The sequence below is a fragment of the Ursus arctos genome, unplaced genomic scaffold (genome assembly GCF_023065955.2).
Source record: "Ursus arctos isolate Adak ecotype North America unplaced genomic scaffold, UrsArc2.0 scaffold_37, whole genome shotgun sequence".
Taxonomy (NCBI): Eukaryota; Metazoa; Chordata; class Mammalia; order Carnivora; family Ursidae; genus Ursus; species Ursus arctos.
In genome coordinates this window covers 4780109-4793700 of record NW_026623053.1, presented here as the reverse complement: position 1 = coordinate 4793700, position 13592 = coordinate 4780109, and the positions used below count along the sequence as shown (strand labels likewise).

The window sequence follows — 13592 nt, the reverse complement described above, 5'->3', positions numbered from 1 at the left end:
ATTTTCTCTCACCATATTGCCTGGGCACTGAAAAAAAATCTCACTTGAGTTCTTACTGTCAGAAAGTCAAGTGACCTATTTCACTGGTCAGGACATGACCCACTTCCTCCATTCTGTTTCTGCCCCCACCCCTTCATGTTGAATATCAGCCTGTGTCTGCCAGCTGATTTACTAGAAAAGAAAGCAGGGCAGAGGTCCCCGGACTCTCTTTTCCTTGCTCGGGTCCATGTGTTCCTCCTCCTTTCTTCCCTTCCCCTCTTTCTCTACTAAAACCTGGTTTGGGGCTGAAGCTCTCCTGTCACATCTCCTGCCACACTCTGTCAGGAAGACACTGGACATCACCACCTTCTCAGACACACCGTGTGTCTCTAAAAGTGTCACAGATACAGCAACACCCACCAGGGTGCCCTGAACAACTTGTGGGGCTGGACGTTCACTACAAGGATGAGCAAGAGACCCCTTCATTGTTAGTGGTTTTACCTTGAAATCACTTACGCCCTGGCTGAGGGACTCTTGGCATCAAACTGTCCTCAGTGTCCCTAAGGAACAGCTGGGGTTAAGGATGTTACTTCTGGTTCCTACACTCTCTACGTCTCTAAGATTGTGTATCAAGCAGACACTGGGGTACAAACAACCACAGACTGAGCTGGAACCAGAGTGGCTCAGTCAAAGACGCTCAGCATCTAGGCCCCTGTTCTGCTCAGAGTTTGCGCTCAGCTCCCCCTGCAGTCCCCGTCACTGTGTCATTCATGGCACAGTAGTACACAGCTGAATCTGACACTTGCACTGAGCCTTTCTCCAGGTGGAAGGATTTGGATTTGCTGTCAAAGGTGGCTTCAAAACCGTTGTTACTTTTCTTCTCCTGGTCCCTCGAGGCCTTCAGGAGGAGCTGTGGACCTTCACCAGGATACTGGACATACCAGAAAAGAGTGGGGGACCCTATTGTTGAATAAGTACAATTCATAGTCAAAGAAGCCTCTTCTAAGAGGGTCACTTGGCCTTCAGTCTGGGTCACTGAGTCTCCATGGGTTTGTCCTGAGGAAAGAGAAAAGAGACCTGTGTCACCTTGGGCATAAAGCTCTGGGATAAAATTAGAGTTAAAGGTTTTGCAGACACAATGGAAGAAAGAATCCAAGTTTTAAGAGGCATTTTACTTACCAAGCATTAAGAGTACCACAGTCAGGAAGCCTGGAGAACACTTCATCTCTGCAGTGTCACCTAAATAATGTTCTTCTTTCTTACCATGAAGAAACCTTGGAGTGACAGAGAAATGATCAGTGCAAGCCCACATTTCACACAGGAAATGTGATTGTGGTAGGAAGCTTCGCCCCCTGGTGGACGGGGACTGAAGTGCGTGCGTGTTGGTCAGAATCTTCCCCAAGTCACCATGTGTTTCATCCCTCACTTCATGAGGCACATGTGAGTCTTCAGGTGCCCCTGGAATGCTGAACAACAGAAATCATGTCCTCTCAGGTCTATTCGTTCCTAAGACACTACTGATATGGAAGCTCTTTAACACAGAATTGCAGGGTGTTTCTGTAGCTGGGAGGGTAACAATCTTCTAAGCATCTTACTACAGTGCTTCACATTCTCATGTGCCATGTGGGCCAGCCTGTAACCCACTGACTGCCAGGAAAGGGGGTAGGAGTTGAACATGGAAAAAAGTAATAAGAAGTCAAGTCATTGCTGAGTGATTCTGTGTTTTTCTACACTGTACACCAATATTTAGAACAATGACTGTCATTTTTTATGTACTCACTAAATATGTGTCAAGTTTAACAAAAATAATGAACAACAGCATTTATTTGAAATACAGTATTTACTGGGTCTTAAAATAATATCAATCGTAAGGAATATTATCTTTTTATTAAAAGCTTTTAGGAAAAAAAGCACAGTATTTGATAGTCAGATATTTTCATAGTCATATATTCTTAATTTTCAGAATCATTAAAAAGTGAAAAATAGGAATTATAGACAGAGAAAACACCATACAAGAAGTTGTCAAATCCCTAGAGAATGACCTGAGACTCATCTTATGTTCTCACTGTTTTGTTGACGCCAACATAAGATGACTAGTATTGTGAATCAGCCAACAAATACTAATGGTGCACTCTTAGCAGGTCGTAGCCTCAAGTATGCTTTCCATTAAAATCCGTCTGTCACATTTTGTTACCAAGATTTAGAAAAATAATAATCCCCACAAAGTAAGAAATCAGGATTAGCAGGATAAAGTTCTGGAGGGGGACACATCTTCTGTAAAGCCCTGTAAACATTTATCTCTAGACACAGAGACGGAAGCTTAGCTCAGGCTGTTTCCCGGTGGCCACTCTCCACAGAAAGATATCAAGGAGGTTCACGAATCCAGAGCCAACACAGGAAGTCTCCCACATGCAGAGGGAAGTAAGAAATTCTGGCCTGGATACTGTTTGGGGTCACACACGCCTTCCCTTCCCCTCCACCTTTCAAATCACATTGTCAGTCCTGCCACAAAACTATGCTAGGAAGGAATTTGGGACAATCCCCTACAAACTAGTGTTCAGATACACATGGAGAATCCCAAAGAGGTTGGGATGATAATGGTTGAAAATAAATACGGGGCGATTGGTGGCTCAGGTGGTTGAGCCTCGTGCTCTTGGTTTTGACTGGGGTCATGATCTCAGGGTTGTTGGTTGAGCCCCTCATGCAGTTATACGCTTCTCAGGAGTCTCACCCTTTCTCTTTTCCTCTCTCTCTCTCCTCCTCCCCCCACTCGTGCTTCTCTCTCTCTCTAATAAGTAAATAAATAAAATATTTTTAAAAAGGAAAAAAGAAAATAAACAGTATAGCACATGGATGCAGAAGTCGCTATCTGTAACTTTAAAAAGAAAAGAACCTTCAGGCCAATGAAGGCCTACAGAGAAATATTTTGAATTTTGGTTCACACAAGAAGACTTGCACACCAGTGAGCGAAGATATAGCAGAGTAAATCTGGATATTTAATGGCTTTTCTTAACACATAATTTATATAACAATAAAATGCACCAAATTCAACAATTCTCTAAGGTTTGCCACATGTATATATTTGTGAAGCCCTCACCACATTTGAGATAATGAACATACGCATTGCCCTAAATGTTACCTCTCTGAGGTAACGTAATCCTTCTCTCAGCCCTCACCACTCCCATTTCTAGGGAACGTTTCTGTCATGAATTAGTCTACATAATTTATAACTTTGTATAAATGGAATCATATGTACTCTTTTGTCTAGCTTCTTCCGGCATAACTGTTTTGAGAGTCTTGCATAGGCATAACTGTCAAGAGTTTGTTTCTCTCTGTTGCTGTGTGGTATCCCAACACGTGCCTATAAAACACTTTGCCTATTCACCTGTTGATGACCATACCGATTAGTCCCAGTGGGGCTCTTACAAACAAAACAGCTATGAACATTTGCATATGAAATTTCTCTACAGACATATGCTTTCATTTCTCTTGGGTCCATATCTGGGAGTACAATGGCTGGATCATATGGTAGGCGTACATTTGACTTGCTTAAACCAGTATGTCTTAGTAGGTGTTTTTTGTAAGTTCCCTTGCATTTTCTGCTCAAATACGCTCTCTGTTAATAAAGATAAGTTCACTTCTTCCCTTCCAAACTGTATGGCTTTTGTTTCTTCTACTTGCCTTTGACATTGGCTCGAATCTCTACTTCAATATTAAACACAACTGGCTGAGAGCCAAAATTCTTCCCTTATTTCTGAAACTGAGGAGAAAGCAGTTAAGCTTTCACCATCAAGTATGACATTTGATGTAGATTTTTCTGAAGCCCTTTTCTAAGCTGAGGAAATTCCCTTCAATTCTATCTAATTTGCTGGGAATTTCAATCAGGAATGGATCTGAATTTTGTCAAATGCTTTTTCTGTACCTACTGAGATTGCCCCCCTAAACTGCTCAGCTGCTACTTGTCAATCTCTCTGGGTATATTATTGATAAATTGTCACAACAAAATACTAAAGAAGATACACTCTCCCATTTTCCCAATGATGAAACAAAGCTCAAAAGTATCAAGAAAGTTCATGGCAGAGCTAATAGTTTAGAACACAGAGCTGGGTGATACCAAAAGCCTGTTCCCTCTTTTTGACACCAGAGATTGTCAAATTTCAGAGAGAGACTAGCGGACAGCAAATGACTTCTTCCTAAGCCTTTGAAATATTTTAAAAGTGTCTTTTATAGGTTCTTTATTTATGCAAATGGAACTACTAAAAAAGAATTAAATAATTGCAGGTGTGGATCTTTTACCAAAAGAGGAAAGAAAACGTATTATACTGGATGCCCAAACTGCTATTTAGCAGCTGACCAAGGGTAGTGGCTTCACCATTCCGCCCAGACCAGTTATTCACACCCGATATACGCAATGTACTGTAGCAAGAGCGACAAACTCTTCCAGGATTTTGTGATTCACCGATATACTGGCGCTCCCTTCATGACTAGTGGTCACTCTGTTTCTGTTCCTAGATACTTGCTTATGATAACACAGTCTAGAGCATAGCTGTTCCAATTAAGTATAAATGTGTCCAAATTTTTTAAAAATAGAATGGCCTTATGACCTAGCAATCTAGTTATGATATATACTCAAAAATTGAAGAATTTGGATATTTACCATAAATATTGAGACGTTTTTGAATTCCTGTTTCTACCAAAACATGGAAGCAACCCAAAAGTCCAACAACAGATAGGAATGGATAAAGAAAACGTGGTATGACATACACTGGAATATTATTCAACCTTAAAAAGCAAAGAAATTCTGACACGTGATGCAAGTGGGTGCATCCTGAGGACTTTATGTTAAAGGATGTATCAAAAAATGACCAATACTGCATAATTCCACTTCTACGAGGTCTAAAGTAGTTAAAATCATGGAAAGATAGGCAAAACAGTAGTTCTCAAGGACTAGAGGAATGGAGTAAAGGAAACTTATGGTTTAATGAGTACAAATATTCAGTTTTTCAAGATGACAAGAATTCTAGAAGTGGATGGTGGTGCTGTTTGAACAATGTAAATGTATTCGTAACACTGAACAGTACCCTCAGAAAATGAAAATGCTCAAATGGTAAAAATGAATGTGAAAAAGGTATAATTTTATAATTAAAAAAATTTGAGGATATACTTAATTAAGATTTCTACTCTACAAATCTGCCTCACAAACAAATATAAGATGGTGTTACAAGACAAATTATTAGCCATTCATTACCATCCAATTTTATTTTATTTATTTTTTAAGATTTTATTTATTTAGTTGACAGAGGGAGAGACAGCCAGCGAGAGAGGGAACACAAGCAGGAGAGTGTGAGAGGGAGAAGCAGGCTCCCAGCAGAAGAGCCTGATGTGGGGCTCGATCCCAGGACCTTGGGATCACGCCCTGAGCTGAGGGTAGACGCTTAACGACTGAGCCACCCAGGTGCCCCTAATTTTAAGGCACTGAGTAAAAGGGGGTAGAGGTGGAAGGAGGGAAATGAAGAGAGTGAGGATTTTGGAGTGTGGAACATTGATCAAACAAGGAGGGCTTGGACATATGCAAACTGAGTCACATGTAGGCAAAAAAAATGCCTTTGAAGGAGTGTTGAAGAGAAGCAGGAACTCACAAAAGGGAAAATTCACACTCTGTTCCTTCACAGGGTCCACCTAGAGCCCCTAGTTATGATCCTTTGCGGATAAGACGGGTGGGAAGCAGGTCAAACTCCTGTATGCAAACTGCGGACACCCATGCTGGGGGTGTTAATAAGACAGAGTGAACACAGAGCAGGTCCCTTAGAAATTAACATGAGTACAGATGACTCACAGCCAACAAACCTAATTACACGAACCACTACACACACAACACTCAGTCCCTCACCCACACATCATCGCACCCTGCGACGTGCCACCAGGGCACTCGGGGGCAGCAAGAGGGAGCTTCTGTAAGCGGCTAGTGAGCATGTGCAGAAAGCAGCCCCATCACCCGGGTTGGGAGAAACCACACATATGCAGTCAGCACCAGCCTGGAGAAAGCCAACGAAAGGGAGACTCTCAGCACCCAGTCTGGCTTCGCAGGATGGAGAGAAGGCCCTGAAGTTGGTGCTCCACGGTCCCAGGCAGTAGGAGACAGACACGCCCACCGCGTGAAGGTGTGAAGCCTGACCCTGTCTGGATCTGAGCTACGGGCTCCCCGCGCACTCCGGCTAAACCCTTGCTGCTTCCACTGTGTCTGTGCTCCTCTAAATAGGATCGAGCGTTCAAACCTGTAGCAAGAGCACCCTCTGTCTCGCTTCTAACCGCACTTAAGAAGAAATGAACTGATAACATAGATGCGTGCTTCCTTTTGACCCCATTGTCAGGCCGGCAGGAAATGGGACAATCAGGAGTCACGTGGCTTCTGCTGCTGGGAGCTGGGGGTACAAGGAGGGAAAGAATCGTGCCCATCGATGTGTTGGGCTGCCATCCTGACCTCCTTCGTTGTGTGTGATAAACTGAATTTAATCTGATGTGTTTCCCAATGAGAACAAGCCAGTTAGCAATAACTCACAACCATAACTCAGCTAAGAGAAACCACATTCACCACGACAATGGCCAATTAGATCCATCCTTAGCTAGGAAAGCTTCAAGGGACCTTGACAGGAGCCTACCCTTGAGCAGGAGTGGGAGAAGGAGAGAATTAAATATTTACACAACTTTTTTCACTCCATCAATGTCTCTACAGAACTAGAGAAATACGTTTCTTTCTTTTAAACATTTATTTTTTTTATTATGTTCAGTTAGTCAGCATATAGTACATCTTAAGTTTTTGTTGAGAAATAAGCTTTTTAAAAAGAAGGTTGTGGCTAGAAATGTTTAATTCAATGAAATGAGAACACGTGGCAGGGAGATTGGCAGCCCATTGTCTCTGCATTAGCCATTAGTCCAAATGCTTTTGTGCAATCTACTAATAATAGTAAGGTGGCTATTACATGCATATAAATGTTTTGCCATATATCTCAGAAAGAAAGGTTTTCATTACAGGGATGACAAAAAATTACAAGCCCTGCAATAAATTGAATTATCTTAAAACAACAGAGCTTTATTAAGACAGACATATAAATGGAATGAAAGAGTATGTCCTAAAACGATCAAATAATCAGCTATACACATAAGGTCCTTCATTTTTCACAAATCAATTTATAAATTTAATTCAAACATCAAACTTAAATTAAAACTATGTGTAAGTAGCAGAATTGACCTTTCCTTCTTTCTTTAACAAACACCTACTAAAATCGATTATGTGAAAAAGTTTGTGCTAGGTACCGCAAATATAGCAGTGAATGAGATGTAGAATTCTGTCTTTTAAGTTGTATGAGAGAGTTATTGCAAATAGATATTTACAGAATTTTATAAACAAGAATAGATTTGTGAGTTTTATCTGAAGCTCCCATTGTCAACTGACTCCTGACCTTAATTTCCCTCACACACAAATAGTACATCCCATCCCTGGGCTCTAGGGAAGACCCATGACACAGTTTCTGAGCAAGAAAAGGATCAAAGTACATAGAAAGGTCTGTCAAATTATGCCCCATTGAGAAGGAAGAAAATTATATGAATATGTAATTAATTAAAATATCTCAGCTATTTTAAAGCACATGTTAAATCAAAACTTAAAAATGAAATTAAAACAAGGAAGAACTTTGAGGTAAAGAATTGATGAAGTGGGGAATGTTCAAATCAAATAACATAAGTGAAAAGATCATGAAACTGATTACAATACAAATATTTAGTGACCAAAGGAATATTAGCAATATTATATGATTACAAAAATATCACTTTCATATTTGCACGTTCCATATTTCTATATTTGGCATGTAATGTTTAAGAATCACAAAAATAAAAAATGATTTTGAGACACAATATTTAAGTGCCCATCCATAAAAAGGACTGTAGTGTTGGTACTAAAGGGTTATTAATAAGAGACGAGTCTTTTTTTTTTTTTTTAAAGATTTTATTTTATTTATTCGACAGAGAGAGACAGCCAGTGAGAGAGGGAACACAAGCAGGGGGAGTGGGAGAGGAAGAAGCAGGCTCATAGCAGAGGAGCCTGATGTGGGGCTCGATCCCAGAACGCCGGGATCATGCCCTGAGCCGAAGGCAGACGCTTAACCGCTGTGCCACCCAGGCGCCCCAAGAGACGAGTCTTAATAGCAAATGTAGAGTTCTTTAAAAACTGAATTTCAGAATAAAACATTACTAATTCCACTCAAGAATCCATTAAACAACAGTCATCCAACAAAGTGTTCCAACCAGTCTGCGTCATCTCCATCCTAATAGCATTATGTATGCTTTTAACATCTAACACATTAGCTTCCACCTACAGACAGATAACAGCACAAACGCTATCCTGGAAGGTCTGTGTCAAAGGCCAGGGGGCTGCCCCGGTGGCAGGCAGCAGGTGTCTGGGGAGCAGTGTGTGCTTGCCCCGCAGAAGTACACAGCTGAGTCTTCAGGTTGCGTGTCTGTGATGTGCAGGGACAGATGTCTGGCCGTCCTGTTCAGTAAGACAGTGAGCCTTTGGTCTTCTTTTGTGGTCATAGTTGAACGAATGTATATAAGGAGCCGGGGACCTTCTCTAAGCTCTTGCTTGTACCAAGGGAAGTAATTTGAGGCACTGTCTGAATAGCTGCAGTTGATGACAGAGCTGCGTCCCTGCCGCACACTCAGGGTAGAAGGCCGCTGCTCCACAGTCTCTCCTCGGCTGAACCCTGTGCAGAAAGAAAAGGTCAGAGAGAGGAGAAGAGATTACAGGTTCTTACCCATCTGAATGCTCTTTTCTACACTAACGGGGGAAACCTGAGTAAACCCGGACTTGACTTTGAAGACCATCCACTAATATCCTCTGTGTGCCATACTTGTCAACTCACAGCTCAGCTGCAGCCACGAGAACACGATTAAAGCTCCCCTGGATGTCCTCATGGCTCCTCCCCGTTAGACCAGCTTCAGAACTGCAGCCTCCAGCCAGCTCAGCTCCTGCTCTTGCCAGGCCGTCCCCTTCCTCTAACAGAGGACTTTCCCACGTTGTTCACCAGCCAATGAGAAAAAGGCCCTGCTCCTGCCACAGTCTAGTGCACCAGATGCACGAAAACAAGCCCTCCACGTGTTCTGCGTCGGTGCAGGCGCACTTCCGTCTGTGGTCACAGCGCTACTGATCTCACCGGGGAAATGTGCTTCTCCTCGCCTGTGCCTCCGAGGGGCTCACCTGCAGCAAGGCGGCAATCAGTTAAGCAAATTATATGTTAGATCAGGGATGGAGTGCACAGCGAGAATGTGGAGATCAAGATTTGTACCTCTGCGCACCACTGAGTCACTGATAGTAAGCTGGAAAGAGGTAGATGCTATCGCTGTTTATTCCGTGATGGGCCTGCTGCACATGTCTGAAATCAGGAAGGAATGAAGATTTACTCCCTTCAACAAAGAAAATAGAAAACCTTCCCTTTCTGCCAAATTCACCGTCCTCAGTTGTCTGTTATGGAGAGAAACTATTTCTAAAAGAACATGGGAGCCACGGATTAGAGTTAGAGAGAGAGCATCAGTTGATATTTCAAATGTCTCTTACCTCAGACTCTGCTCCTCCTACTTGGTCTTGCCCATGACCTTGCTATTTTATTTCCAGAGGACTGACAATGTGGAATCTGCCCTCAGTTAAGATGATTGTGACAAAAAAGTAAAGGAGCAAGTCTCAATGACAAGGGAGCAGGGGAGTAACTTCCATCAGTTATTACTATGTCAACAATAGGAAAATTTTGACCCAAAGTTTGAATAATTTGCATAGAGAAATCTGACATGATTTAAGAAATCTTTGAGAATGTTGTGTGTCTTATATAATGCAAAGTATTAAAAGGCAGAGTAGAAATTCTGAGAAAACATCAAGATGCAAACTCAGAAAATATAACTGTATGTAACTTTATACTTGAAGGGATTACATTTTCTCCAATCAAAATGGACAACATGTCCTCCAGTGCAATTACTGACTTGTAGCCCCAGGACGATTTCCTCTTCAGTGTTACCACCTATCCTGTCACGCTTCCCACTTCCTGGCAACACTGCTTCACGTTCCAAACTCCATCAGATTTCTCCTAAACGCCACTGCAGTGTTCTTTCCCTGATGCTCATTGATAAAGTTCTCCAGTCCTTGAGTTTCCAGAATTATCTCTCTCTGCCATAACCTCTTTCTCATTCACATTAATTTCTGGAAATTTCTGACGACCTTTGTGAGAATAAATCCAGGGAAGCATAAATATTCTGTGTGCTCCGGGAATGGCACCAACAGGAAACTGGTCCTAAAGAAGTGATCAGGAGAGAAGGTCTCTGGGAACAAAGACTACCTCATTTCTAAAAGCGAAGTCCCTTTCCTATGATTCCTACTCATGAATCCTCTGAAATACAAAGAATAAACTCGTCTTCATCCTCCCTCCCACCATGAAAGATTTAAAGACAGCTATGGTGAAGAACATCAACTCAATATATAAACATATGTGTAGGGGCGCGCGGGTGGCACAGTCGTTAAGCGTCTGCCTTCGGCTCAGGGCGTGATCCTGGCATTATGGGATCGAGCCCCACATCAGGCTCCTCCGCTGTGAGCCTGCTTCTTCCTCTCCCACTCCCCCTGCTTGTGTTCCCTCTCTCGCTGGCTGTCTCTATCTGTGTTAAATAAATAAATAAAATCTTTAAAGAAAATAAAAATAAACATGTGTATATACGAAATTGTTTTTATGTTTCAAAAACTTCTTGATTCAGAGAATTTTCCATTTTCTTAACCACTTGCCATAAAATAAGAATTCTCGAACTCTTCTTTGGACAAATTTCCTTCTTTTCAGAGATAGATATTTAGGCCAATTTTTTAACTACCTCACAGTTTTGCATTATCCAGAATATCATAGAATCAGAATCATGTCATAAGTAGCATTTTTGGATTGGCTGCTTTCACTTAGTAAAATGCTTATAAGTTTCCCCTCTCCATGGCTTGATACCTCACAGATGGACCACCAATTATTTGTTCATCCAACTATTGAAGGACATGCTTCTTACTCCCAAGTTTTGGCAATTATGAATAAACTGTCATAAAACAACTGTGTACAAGTGTGTGTGGACATAAGTTTTCAACCCCTGGGTAAATACTCAGGAAGCCACTGTAAGAGTACGTTTAGTTGTATAAGAAACTGCCAAACAGCTTTATTGAAATGTCCATGTAAACACTTTCCTTCTGTAGTAATTTCCTGACAACATTTACTATGCCCTTTGCTGATGTCAAAGCCCCAGCTAGTCCAAAGCAGCCACAGACCCCAGGTGGCCCTGCCCGCTGCTCAGCACACACGCTGCCTCCCATGACCCAGACCCCAAGCCTGCGTGCACTCCTGCCTGTGTCCTGCTGCCCCAGGCATCTCTCTGCTCAGGCACTTGCGCCTCCCACTCACGGGACTCACTTATAAAGGACAAGGACAAAGATAAAATTACTATGAATTTCAAGACAGTGAGGGCCCAGCATTAAACCAAGGGCAGGCTTCCTTGGGAGAGCGGGGGGCTGTGTAACTGCCCAGGTCCCATGTTCAAGAAGCTGGCTCTGCTCCCAGCTTTGGGAGTCTGCCTGGTTACCTTCATCTGAATTTTCAGGGACCCAGTTTTCTTGTCAATGCCCTTTCGTCAACATAACAACCAGAGCAGGCTGGGATTCCCTGTGTGCTGGAATCCTTACACATGCAAGTTTCAACTTTGGGTTTGGGGTCAGAAGTCTTTGTCTCTGGCTACAACAGAGATGGGTTCTTTAGGGGAATCCCGGAAGCTCTCTGCTCCCTTTCCCAAACTGGGAATGATGTTATAAAACCGTGATCTATAGATTCATTCAAAATGCAAGGAAGACCACGGATTTTCATGGAACACAATGAAAATTTTCGTGAGATCTTCCCCACAAGGTGCTATTTAGAAATGACTTAAAAGGATACTATTGTCAGTGATACATGTCAACACATCGTACAAATTGATCAATAGAAATCATTTAGATTTTGTGATTCTATAGCGAATTCTGTATGAGGTACTCAGAGGATAAGCGCTTATGTCACCTTAGATTCACTAACTTTGGAATAATATGAGCTCCACCAAGTCACTTTTGCTCTAAAATCCTCCCTTTATTTGTGCATAAAATAAAAGCACTTATTTACACAGTGTTATCTTACGGAAACAGAAAATAAATGTGTTAAGATAAATAGAGTGCCGAACGGTCAATAAAATTATTTTATTATATTTGTATTTCCAGGAGTGGAAAAGGTGAATACGGACCTTAAAAAATATTACGTTCTTTAAATTTCTTTGAAGAACCACCTACAGGTAACTAAAAAATTCAGGCATCTCTTTCTGTTTGTTGACGACCATTGAATTTTCCGCACATTTTCCATTTGGCTACTTACATATAATTTATATGCTACCTGCCAGGAGATCTGGTTTCCCAGGGCATTGGATATGGGCACCTCCTCCGTCACTTGCTCCAATGGCTCCACTGTAGAACTTTTTAGCTGAAAAGGGCTTTCTGGGAAAAAGAAGGGCAAGAAGAGTAAGTGAAATGACAGCCTGATGGGTCTCATTTTGGAGGGAAAAGGTGCTATAACATAAACCTGAAAATCTGAAAATGTGTCAAGGCTGCTGTGGGTGCAGATGCCCCAGGGAGGGGCCAGGGCGCAGGTGCAGCTGCAGTTGGCCTGCAGGCCCCAGATCAGCAGGCAGCACTGTGTCTCCACGGCGCACAGGTAGGAGGCTGCGTCTTCCAGCTGGGAGGCCGCGATGTGGAGGGTGCTGGACCGTTCCCTCGTGTTCAGTGTGCAGTTGAGCCTTCCGCTCTGCTTCGTGCCCGAAGCCACGTAAATCAGCCGGGTGAGGCCGCCGCCCCCAGGGTTCTGTCGGAACCACTGCACACTCTGCACTGAGCTAGAAAAATTGCACTTCAGAGCAGCGCCGGCTCCCTCCTGGAGGCTCAGGGCTGAAGGGCTCTGCTCCACCTCCAGCCCTCTCACCCCTGCGTGGAAAGAGAAGAACAAACACAACTCATGTCACTGGGGGTCACTGATGCAGTTTCCAAACTTGTAAAATGTCCCGAGACACACCCCTGGGGCTGTAGGACCCTCTCAGAGCTCACTGTCAGCTCCCCCCCACTCTGGGCTGTGGAGCGCTCCCCAGCCCCCCTCTGGACCCCCCACTCACAGCAAACGTGGACCCACAGGAGCCCCAGCAGAGCTCCCCAGTGTCTGCTCATGATTCCTTGTCTAGTTGCTGAGTTACTGACACCCGTACTGTGCAGAGAGTAGAGTCCTAGGCCCAGAGAAACTGTGTCTTACAGTCAATCGTTCCAACAGAGCCACTGAGCACCAGTCACTCCTCAGCCCTGCCACTCAGGGAACTCAAGACTCCACCCACAGTGGCCCAGTGACACTGCACAGTAATGTCTCCAAAATTGTGCTTGTCAACAGTGCAGACAGACAGGGTCATAATTTCCAATATAGGAAGATATAAGAGATTTTTTTAAAGCATTTTATGTAAGTAATTTGTTGGTTAGTGTGTGAAGAAAGATGAGT

At 42.9% G+C, this 13592-nt stretch overlaps 2 gene segments (V, D, J or C); both read right to left on the bottom strand.

The window, feature by feature from the left end:
• Window positions 1-700: 700 nt before the first annotated feature.
• LOC113250176 (T cell receptor alpha variable 9-2-like) lies at window positions 701-1240 on the bottom strand. The segment is given in 2 exon segments: window positions 701-1035; window positions 1159-1240. Coding segments are annotated over 2 exon segments (381 nt in total).
• Window positions 1241-8391: 7151 nt separating this feature from the next.
• LOC125283619 (T cell receptor alpha variable 13-1-like) lies at window positions 8392-9044 on the bottom strand. The segment is given in 2 exon segments: window positions 8392-8738; window positions 8898-9044. Coding segments are annotated over 2 exon segments (399 nt in total).
• Between the last annotated feature and the right edge of the window lie 4548 nt (window positions 9045-13592).